The sequence below is a fragment of the Loxodonta africana genome, chromosome 12 (genome assembly GCF_030014295.1).
Source record: "Loxodonta africana isolate mLoxAfr1 chromosome 12, mLoxAfr1.hap2, whole genome shotgun sequence".
Taxonomy (NCBI): Eukaryota; Metazoa; Chordata; class Mammalia; order Proboscidea; family Elephantidae; genus Loxodonta; species Loxodonta africana.
This window is the reverse complement of record NC_087353.1, coordinates 10,318,950-10,330,174: the sequence shown is the minus strand read 5'-3', so window position 1 is coordinate 10,330,174 and position 11,225 is coordinate 10,318,950. Positions and strand designations below refer to the sequence as shown.

Here is an 11,225-nt window from a genome sequence, read left to right as displayed (position 1 = left end):
TCATTGAATTGTATGCTCTAAATTTGTGCACTTCACTGTATATATGTAACACCTCAATTAAGAAAAAAAAATCAAAAGAAAAGAAAGTCCAATCAAGTTGCAATTCCCAAGGAATGTTCAGCTTTTCTCTTAATCCACTTTTTCTTTTCTCTTAAAATTAGTCTTTTAGTTCTTTATCCAAAGTAGGGTTATTTTTTCAACATAAAAACAACATCAATGAAAATTAAAAACCAGTAAATGTCATCCATAATCCCACCCATAACATAGCTATGTTGGCCATCGTGTGTTTGTTATCTCCTTAGAAACTTTTATATGCACATTTTTATATGCAGATTTGACTGGTTGTAATAAAGTTAAATACCAGGAGTTGCCCTATAATACCTGTATTGATCATGTGAATGTCTGTATAAGGACCAGGTTCTGATGGTGGACGGTGGTTCTGCTGTTACAAATAATGGTTGCCTTGCTGTGATCACCTTTGTTCACAGAACTCTTCCCTTTGGATTAATTTCATAGGGTGAAGTCACAGGAGTGAAAGTACTAAGTCAGAGACCGTGAACGTGGATATCCCTTGCTTACCTCTGACGTTTAAACCAGTTTAAAGTAATGATGCTTGACTGAAAACATTTCAGAGTTACCCCGTCTCTAAGATTCTTAGAGAGTGGCCTCTCTGGGGTGTTAAAAAAATGCAGTGTAAAGATTCATGCTATAAAATGATACCTGTAAAGAAGCCAACCTGTCATTTTTGTGAGGTCAATAAAATATTTATGGTTGAGATGTGCATTTGAGTTTCTTGTGAACACAAGGACTTTGGTTTGTGCCCTTGTGTAATTTCACTTGACAGTTTAGAACTAATAAGGTTTCCTTTTCATCATGTGATAACAGAAAGACCAAGGATTACGTCAGAGCCCCAGGACGCCGATGTGACCTCCGGGAACACCGTTTACTTTACTTGTAGAGCCGAAGGAAATCCCAAACCCGAAATTATTTGGCTTCGAAACAAGTAAGTTGAATGTTGCACAGAAATGTCATTAGAATACATTTGGTACATATGTTTCTCAGTATAATCTTCAGGTGCTCTGTTAGCTTGACAGTGGATTTTTCCACTACCTCCTATCAGCTTCCCCATCCTCTACTTTGATTCTCTCTTTCTCTTCCATGTAGGCAAGTATATAAAAGAAAAAAGCATTTTTTTTTTTTTTTGCGTCTCTTCTGCTGGGCTTGTTGTTGTCGTTAGTTGCTGTCAAGTCAGCCCGAGTCATGGTGATCCCATGTACAATAGAGGGGAACGTTGACCAGTCCTGCGCCATCTTCACAACATCGGTATGCTTGAGCCCATTGTTGTGGCCACTCTATGGTACCTTCCAACCTAAGAGGATCATCTCCTAGCACCATACTGGACAGTACTCTGTTGTGATCCATAGGGTTTTCATGTTCTAATTTTTGGAAGTGGATCATCAGGCCTTTCTTGGTAGTCTCTGTTAGTCTGGAAGCTCCACTGAAACCTCTCCATCATGGGTGACTCTGCTGGTATTTGAAATACCAGTGTCATAGCTTCCAGCCTCAGAGCAATGTTCAAGCCACCACAGTATGACAAACAGACAGGTGGTGGTTTCGGTATCTATACTGAAACTAAACCTGACTTAATTCCAACTAATAGTGACCATATAGCACAGAGTAAAACTGCCCTGTAGGGTTTCCAGGGAGCAGCTGGTGAATTTGAACTGCTGACCTTTTGGTTAGCAGCTGAGTTCTTAACCACTGTGCCACCAGGACTCCAAACTGAACTAGGAACAGACATTTCTGCTAGTCTTAAGGACATCTGCCAAGTGCATTGGCTTAGGAACAGGGATGTGAATTAGAGTTCAGCAGGTCTCATTTCATAAAGGGCGATGCATTTTGTGCTTGCCAGCATGCAGTGGTTTGAATTAAAGAGAAGCAAAGTTACTTCCGCAGAGCCCTGGTGGCACAGTGGTTAAGCTCTTGGCTGCTAACCGAAAGGTCAGTGGTTTGGACTCACTAGCCGATCCTCGGGAAGAGAAGATCTGGCAGTCTGTCCCTGTGAAGATTACAGCTTTGGAAACCCTATGGGGTAGTTCTCCTCTATCCTTCAGTGTTGCTATGAGTCAGATTGACTCAACGGCAATGGGTTTGGTTTTTGCTTTTGGTTTATGTAACTTCCCACTGCCCAGAATTAGAAACTGGAAGGAAAGTTAATATACATTCTTCTCTCCCCCACCACTTTTCTCCTGGCTGCAGCAGATTGGCTCTGGCCAGAAGCTGCAGGGTTTTGGTCATTGATGTTAGCTGGCATTGAACTTGGAGGACAGTGATCACACCTGATTGGGTGAGGGTGGTATTAGTGACCCTCCACTGAGGACTCATCTTGAGGGAGACAGGATAAGTGGGAACAGCTGCAGACTTCCTCCGCTAATTCAGCAGATATTTACTGAGTTCTTATAGATGTCTAGGAGACCCTGCTGGAGTAGTGGCTAAGAGCTATGGCTGCCAACCAAGAGGCTGGCAGTTTGAATCTACCAGGTGCTCCTTGGAAACTCTATGGGGCAATTCTACTCTGTCTTATAAAGTCCCATAGAGTCGCTATGAGTAGGAATTGACTCGATGGCAGTGGGTTAGGTTTTTTTTTGGTTTATAGGTGTCTGATTTTTCTCTGGAAACCCCGGTGGCATAGTAGTTAAGTGCTGCGGCTGCTAACCAAGAGGTCAGCAGTTCGAATCCACTAGGTGCTCCTTGGAAACTCTGGGGGGCAGTTCTACTCTGTCCTGTAGGGTCACTATGAGTCAGAATCAACTCGATGGCAGTGGGTTTGGTTTTGGTTTTGATTTGTCTCCTGTAGCAAAGATTCCGTTTTCTTTCACAAACATTTATAAGAGGCCTTTGAAAAGTGAGATATTTTGCTAAATTCTGGATTTACAGAGATAAGAAACCCCCCGCACCCCAGCCTGCAGGAGCTCACAGACCACGGGGGGAAGTCCTATCAACTGACTGTTACGGTGATGACCATGCTGTGACAGAAGTATGGGCAAAGTGTAGATGGTGGCCTACTTCTGCCCCCAGTTAGGTTACGGAGCTGAATCAGCTAAGATTCCATGAAAAGATGGGATAAGAGATGAGGGAAGGAAATTACAGAATGTGCAAGGGAATCGGCCAGGAGGACATGACCCATTTGGGCAGTGGAAGTATATGGTATGGGCAAAGGTATATGGTGTGAAATGCTAGCTTGGGGAGAAGTCTGGGGTCAGATCACTAAAGGTCCTGCATGTTAAAAGAGGGATGTGCTCAAACTTAAATTACGAAGCTAATCCTAAAAAGGAATTCTTTAACATCAGATGGCCCTCCCATTACTCATCAGATTTATGTGTACAAGGATACTGACACGCACACATTTAGGAACAAAGTTTTTGCTGTTCATCTCAGCTTTTAGTGTTTTCACTTTGAGCTCACGGGCCGTGTTTAGACATGACCGAGCAATGGTGATGTCTCAGAAGATTCAGGTTTCAGTTCGTTCCACTGCTGCATAGTTCAGACACTGATTGACTCATCGTTCCTTAGTAGTTGAGGGCCAGACTCTCAAAGGCAAACCTGGCTGGGTTGTGTGAGTAAAACAGCATTTATAGAAAAGAGGAACACGAGAATAGTGGGAAAGTCAGATACAGAATGGGAGGACATGTTAGTACGTACAAAGACTATGGAGATTTGATGTCACTCTAGATTTTGTCGTCAGAACCGTGAAATAACATTGAGGTTGGATCCAATTGCTGTGCAAGGGAAGATGTAACATGCTGTCCCGGTCTTTAAATATCTTGGTATTGCAGATGGTTCTGAAGTAGACGAGATTTAAAATCCAGACAGTCGCACTGGAGTTATTCTGAAGTATTATGAAATGTGTATTTAAAAAGTTGTTGTTAGTTGCTGTAGAAGCAGGTCCAGTTCATATGGTGACCTCACATACAACAGAGAAATGTTGCCCAGTCCTGTGTAATCGTCACGATCGTCAGTATGCTTAAGTCCATGGTTGTAGCCACTGTGTGTCTTGAACGCCTTTCAGCCCAGGGGCTCATATTCCAGCACTACATTGGACAATATTCTGTGGTGATCGATAGGACTGTCATTGTGTAATTTCTAGAAGTAGATCACCAGGCTTTCTTCCTAGTCTGTCTTCATGTGGAAGCTCCCCTGAAACCTGTCCACCATGGGTGACCCTGCTGTTTTTTGAAATACTGGTGGCATAGCTTCCAGCATCATAGCAACACACACACCACTGAAATATGACAAACTGACACATGGGCGGTAGATTTAAAAGATAGAGGAGCATAAATTTGATTCTAACAGTTCATACCCACGTTTTATAAATGAGCACATTGATACTAAGAGTTAAAAATCCCAGAGCCAAATATGGCAGAGCTAGGGCCAAAGCCCTGAGACCTGTCTTCTTGGGCTGGGGCTCTCTCCACTACCCCAGCGTGTCTCTGCTAACCACCTCACTTGCTATGTACTGCGGATATTGGAAGGAGGCTGGGCTGTACTGGTATGAGTGCCATTTATGGGGCCTGAGATGATTGTTGCGTCTATCCAGAAAAGTTTGTGTAGAAACAAAAATCTTCTCATGGATTAGTGACTAAGACCATGCCAGGCAGAGAAGAGCTTAAGAAAACTTGGTGGGCTATAGGATGTGTGTGGATCACACAGGAGAGCCTTTACAGACTGTTGGGAAGCACTCTGAGGTTTCTGTTAACAGTGCCCACAGGAGATACATTTAAAAAATGCTTCTTAGTTCAAGCAGATGGACATGAGACCAAATGGGCGACTCCTATCCGGAGGCGGGATGAAAAGGCAGGAAGGTACAGGAGCTGGTTGGACGGACATGGGAAACCCGGGGTGGAAAGGAGGAGTGTGCTGTCACATTGTAGGGGTTGCAACTAGGGTCACGTAACAATATGTGTATAAATATTGTATGAGAAATTAACTTGAGCTGTAAACTTTCACCTAAAGCATGATTTAGAAAAAAATACACCTCAGAAAAAATTGCTTTTTTTTTTTTTTCCTCCAGTGGGTGTAATCAATCACAATTTCTTGGCTTTGCAGGAGAATAAGGTAGAGCCGTTCTCAGCACTGAAGATGATTAATTACATGAACTAAGGGAAACCACCTGCCGTCGAGTTGATTCCAACTCATAGTGACTGTATAGGACAGAGCAGAACTGCCCCATAGGGTTTCCAAGGCTGTAAATCTTTTACATAAGCAGGCTGCCATATCTTTCTCCCTCAGAGCATCATGGTAGGTTCGAACCACCAACCTTTTGGTTAGCCAGGGCTCCTGAACTAAGGGAAGTGAACCTTTATTGCCAAAGTGTCTTTATCTGTCTTGATGATCTGGTAGAAATAGGATTTTTTTAGATGTGTCTGTGTTCCCATATTTCAGACTTACAGTGACCCTATGGGACAGAGTAGAACTGCCCCATAGGATTTCCAAGGAGTGCCTGGTAGATTTGAACTGCCAGCCTTTTAGGTTAGCAGCCAAACTCTTAATCACTGTGCCACCGTGTTCCTATGAGTCAGAATCGACTCGATAACAGTGGGTTTCATTTTTTTTGTGTGTGTGTTCCCATATGGGAGCCCTGGTGGCACAGTGGTTAAGTGCTCAGCTGCTAACCAGAAGATCGGTGGTTCGAACCCACCAGCTGCTACGTGGGACAAAGATGTGGCAGTTTGCTTTCGTAAACATATGCAGCCTTGGAAACCCTATGGGGCAGTTCTGCTCTGTTTATAGGGTTGTTATGAGTTGGAATTGACTCATTGACAACAGATTTTGGAACGGGATTCTCCCATGTAGCTCAGTATATTGGCTTTTCTTATTCCGTTGACACGTTTACCATGAGTTGTGATCTTAGGTACACGTCAAACTTCAACTGTCGCCTTCTCACGTGTTTTTGAACAATGAGACCCAAGAACTTTCACATGGGTGTGGAGTAGGGGTTTGGGGGCAGAAACTGAGAGATGAAGTCTGGTGTGAAGACATGGGGGGAGGGCTGAGTCACAGGATTCTTTTCTTGGCCGTGAGACAAGGTGAATTGGTAATGTCTGTGTGATGTGGCAGGAGCCCAGCCGAGAGGCCTTTATTGTTCAGAGGACTCACCAGTCATGTGGAGGATCAAGAGATTAGTGTCCTGGGAATTGCACATCTGGGCAGATGAGCTCTCAATGGCAGCTGGAGCAGTACCACTGGCTTATTGTATATTTTGAAACAGAAGCACTCAGAAGCTTGTAGATGTTACTTAAAATATGTATATATACATATATATTTACATTGCTTTTGGTAATGTAAAAATATGTTCCTACTCCTTTGTCTTTCATCTGTTTGTCTCAAACAAAGGAAAATGTTACTGCCATGGATTGAATTATGCGCTCCCAATTGTGTGTATCAATTTGGCTGGGCCCTGATTCCCAGTATTGTGTGGTTGTCCTCCATTTTGAGATTGTAATTTTATGTTAAAGAGGATTAGGTTGGGATTGTAACACCCTTAGGAAGGTCACATCCCTGATCCAATGTAAAGGGAGTTTCCCTGGGGTGTGGCCTGCACTACCTTTTATCTTACAAGAGATAAAAAAGAAAAGGAAGTAAGCAGAGAGTGGGGGACCTCATACCACCAAGAAAGCAGCGCGGGGACCAGAGCGTGTCCTTTGGACCCAGGGTACCTGCGCAGAGAAGCTGCTAGCCTGAAAAAGACTGATAAGAGGGCCAACAAACAGAGAAGGCCTTCCCCTGGAGCTGACGCCCTGAACTGGGACAATTAGCCTACTTTACTGTGAAGAAAGAAGTTTCTTCTTGCTAAAGCCACCCACTTATGGTATTTCTTTTATAGCAGCACTAGATGACTAGCTGAATTTTTTTTTCTATCTTTATAGTTTTCCCTTCAGAATTATGGCTTTAAAACACATAGATCTAGATTGAACATATAAATAATAAAAGTGAATATATGAATTAATCAGAGATGCGATGTCAATAAGACAGAGGCTATTCAGAGAAAAAGGTCCTGAGAAGACAAGGCATTCCCGCTCTGCCTCTCTGAGGTGCTCAGCGTTCTCTCTGGAATGCTGGAATCCCATTCTTGGTCCCAAAAAACCTTTCACTGGGGCTGGTGAGTTTCCGTGTGCCTTAAAATGTTGAGTCTGTCAGCTTTTTGCCTTGACAGTAACGAGCTGAGCATGAAAACAGATTCCCGTTTAAACTTATTGGACGATGGAACTCTGATGATTCAAAACACTCAGGAGACAGATGAGGGGATTTACCAGTGCATGGCGAAAAATGTGGCAGGAGAAGTGAAAACACAAGAGGTGACCCTCAGGTACTTTGGATCTCCAGGTACGTTGATTTCATGTAACAGGCTCCTTCTAGAATTGTCTTTCCTTCCTAGCCCTTTCCTTCTTTTCCTTTCGCCCCAACTCAACAAAATAATACTAATTGCTAAAGTCTCGAGTTGAAGTTCCTATTTATATACCGGGGTTGGCTGACGTGGCTTTTGAAGCACGGTGTCACGAGTTCTTCATTATTGGACTTGCTTTGTTCCATAGTCAGCCCTAATCCAGGGGCATCTACGCCGTCAAGGCAGGTGATGGCATGAGCACAGGGAGTCCAGGGGGAGCTGTGGAAGACTGAAGAGGCTGTATGAACACCCGGTGACACCACCCACTCACCCCCCATCTGAAGGAGGCAACTACTCAGCACAACCTTTTGTTGCCATTTGGTGATGAGGGTCTCTATTTTGCTAGATTCTCTAATCTTCTTTTTCTGAAAGTAGCCAAACATCTGGATTTTTATGCAAAATTTTAAAATATTGGCAATTAATTCGTAAAATTTAGAAAGACCATCCAAGCCAAGCCAAACACAGCTGTGGCGGGTAATCAGCCAGGGCCTGCCGCCTTGCAGCCTTTGCTCTCATCCGTCCGTTTAATCTGGGACCTTTGGTCTGAAGAGGAGCAAGCTCTTAAAGAAGTGTGGAGTGGAGCAGTCTAGATCCATCGTTGCTACTGTAAAAACAGCGCAAGTCACTCCCCGACTCTCAGTGGGTCTACGGGCCATTCTCGGGTGTGTAGGCCGGGGGAGTCCAGGTCATTCTTCAAGGCAAAGTTGCAGTTGTAACTTCCTCTGCGCAGCTTTCTCCCCTGCCCTTAACATCCACTGTGTAATAAATCATTCTCCACTCTGTTTCCCTTGGTCTTTTTTTTTTATATTTTAAGCCCTTGCAAAACTTAACAGATGGCATTATAAGTAGTTTTGTGTTTTTTTGTTTAAAATTTTACCTCCTTAAAAACCAGTCTTGGCTTTGTATTGCTTGGTACGTCCAAGCATAACCCAAAACCAAACCCTAGCCATCGAGTTGATTCTGGTTCACAGTGACCCTATAAGACAGAGTAGAACTGCCCCACAGGGTTTCTAAGGCTGATGGGTTTGAACTGATGACCTTCTGGCTAGCAGCCAAGCTCTTAACCATTGTGCCGCCAGGGCTGCAAGTATAGAGTCGATAAATATTAATGAATGAGAACTCCTAGCTGTGAAATTTCAGTTCAGAGAAAAGCAAAGGAAGATGCAGCTGTTGAATCAAAGTTCTTAATTGAGCATATTCCCACAGGTTTAACAGAAGATACTGAGCATCTTGCAAAGTCAGCTTTTCTTCTAGGTGTTCAGACTACTATTAGCCTGTGCAAAAAAAAGATACAGCTCCGTATATAAGGAGATTGTACTGTCTGTGTAAGGAATGAAAAAAAACCACAAAAAAGTGAAGAAAATGATTCAGTGCTGTAAGAATATGTTATAGAACAAGGGAGAATAATAAAACATTTAGGAGAGTTGTTAGGTTAGTTGGTCCCTGGAACAGGAATATTTAGCATGCTTTTTATGGTCCGAGAGTTCCAAAATTTAACCCCTTTGATTTGAAATTTTTTTCTTAGGAAAAACCAAACCAAAAATCTGTTGCCCTCTAGTCAATTCTGACTCATAGCGACCCTATAGGACAGAGCAGAACTGCCCCATAGGGTTTCCAAGGAGTGGCTAGTGGATATGAACTGCCAGCCTTTTGATTAGCAGCTGAGCTCTTAACCACTGTGCCACGTTATTTAATATGCTAATTTGAGCATGTTGACATAGGTCTCTAGCATACACATCAAGTGTCTCCTGCAGTCTGGTGTATAGGAAGTCACTATAGAGACAGGGAATCAGCCATTTAGAAACCCGATAGCCTAGCCCACGGGTCAGCAAACTATACCTTGGGGGCCCAAACTGGCGCACCCCCCATTTTTCTAAGACTGCCAAGCATTTTTAAGTGGAGTACCATCTTATGACACATGAAAATTATAGGAAGTTCAAGTTTAATGTCAATAACAAGTTTTATCGGAACACAACCACACTTGTTTACGGATCATCTATGACTTTTTTTGTGTTATAATGGCAGAGTTGAGTAATGGCTGTAGACTCTGTGGCCCCAAAGCCTGAAATATATACTGCCTGGCCCTTTACAGAAACAGTTTACCAACCCCTGTCCTAGACTGCAGTAATAATCTATAGTAGTCATAAGAGAGTGACTTGTAAATCTCAGTGGGTCATAAAGGGTTAAATACACCATCTATTGAAGCTCTGTATTGGGGGAATAAAGGTTTGTAATTTTTGTCTTCCTGGTGAATTAAACTTTTTATCATTAACACTTCTACCTTTGTTTGTGTCTTAAAAGTTAATTTGGTTTAATATAGGTGAAATACTTTTCTTTTGATTAGTATTTCTGTGGTGTATTTTTTCCCATCGTTTTTCTCTGAACCTTTCTATATCCATATGGTCTGAATGTGTTTGTTAGAAACAATTTAGAGCTAATTAAAAAAAAACAAAACAAAACATACTGACATCATTTTCTTGAAGTGTGTCCATTTATATGTATGGTAATTACCAATGTGTTTAGATTTATCTATCTACATCTTATTTTTGGTTGTATGTCCAGCGTTTTCTATGTTTCTTGCCATATTTTGGAATAATTACTTTTCATTTCCCACTACTGGTTTGGAAGTTGTATACTCAAATTCTACTATTTTAAGTAGTTATCCTAGAAAATTTTATATGAGTTCTTAAGTTGCCAAAGTCTAAAGTTACTGTCTTTGTCTTTCTCCCCCAAATACAATCACCCTTTCTAGTTTACTTGAGTTATTATTATTTTTTTTTTAACTTATAAAACATCATTGTTATTTCACTTGCCTAGTTTTTGTCTAGATGTGGCCATACACTTAGCACTTTTTGGCCCTTTATTTTTATCTGCACCTCAGCTCTTCCATTGGAGATCACCTTCCTTCTGTCTAATGTGGGGTAATGCAGCAAACCCATGTGGGGACCAGCTTTTAGTTAAGAAAATGTAAATAAGATCTGTTTCCCTTTCTACTCAGCATAGTGCCCTGGGTGGGAGGTAGGTGGAAGTTGACTTTACTTCTAGTACTTTCCCATACTGATGTTATGGTGCTTCGGAGACCCAGCTTTATATAGTGTTTTCTATTTGGCGCCTCATCTTGGGCAGGTTCTGATCTTTGTCTCTTGTCTTTCACATCCCTTAAGGCTAGTTAGGAAACCCTGGTGGCGTAGTGGTTAAGAGCTACAGCTGCTAACCAAAAGGTTGGCAGTTAGAATCCACCAGGCATTCCTTGGAAACCATGTGGTGCAGTTCTGCCCTGTACTAGGGTTGCTATGAGTTGGAATTGACTCAATGGCAATGGGTTTAAGGCTAGTTAATGCCAAATTTATAAGGTTCTGCAAATGTCCTCAAAGCAAATTTTAACTGGTATTCTACTTATTTCTGTGAGTAACTTCACTGTCTCTAGTTTGCCATATCCCTAGCAAGGCTGATATTGAATGTCATTTATGTATTTTTTTATTACTTATTCTACTTAGATATTTGATTACTATGTTTTACACATTAACAAACAAAAACATATAGAAAAGATTCCCTCCTGGCTATTTCTATTATTCACTCAATTCACACCCCAATTCCCCTCTCCCAAAATTACTAATAGTAGTTTCTTCTTCATCCTGCTAGAAAAGTTAAAAGCACGTGAAAGACAAGTGATTTTTTTTTTTACTTGCTAGATTTTAAAATTATTTCTAGCCTTTCATTTGAACACTCAAATTTTTAAAAATTGTTTTCTCTCTTTCATATGTATAAGGAATATTCAGCA

General features: G+C 41.9%; 1 protein-coding gene across 2 annotated transcripts in view; it reads left to right on the top strand.

Annotated features, from left to right (window-relative positions):
• The window catches only part of PXDN (peroxidasin), a 144,182-nt gene that overhangs the window by 87,108 nt on the left and 45,849 nt on the right, over window positions 1–11,225 (top strand). For both annotated transcript variants that reach the window (XM_010591886.2, XM_003411793.3), the window contains 2 exons: window positions 886–1,003; window positions 7,214–7,383. In XM_010591886.2, the coding sequence (XP_010590188.2) occupies window positions 886–1,003; window positions 7,214–7,383 (288 nt within the window). The remainder of the gene's footprint in view (window positions 1–885; window positions 1,004–7,213; window positions 7,384–11,225) is intronic.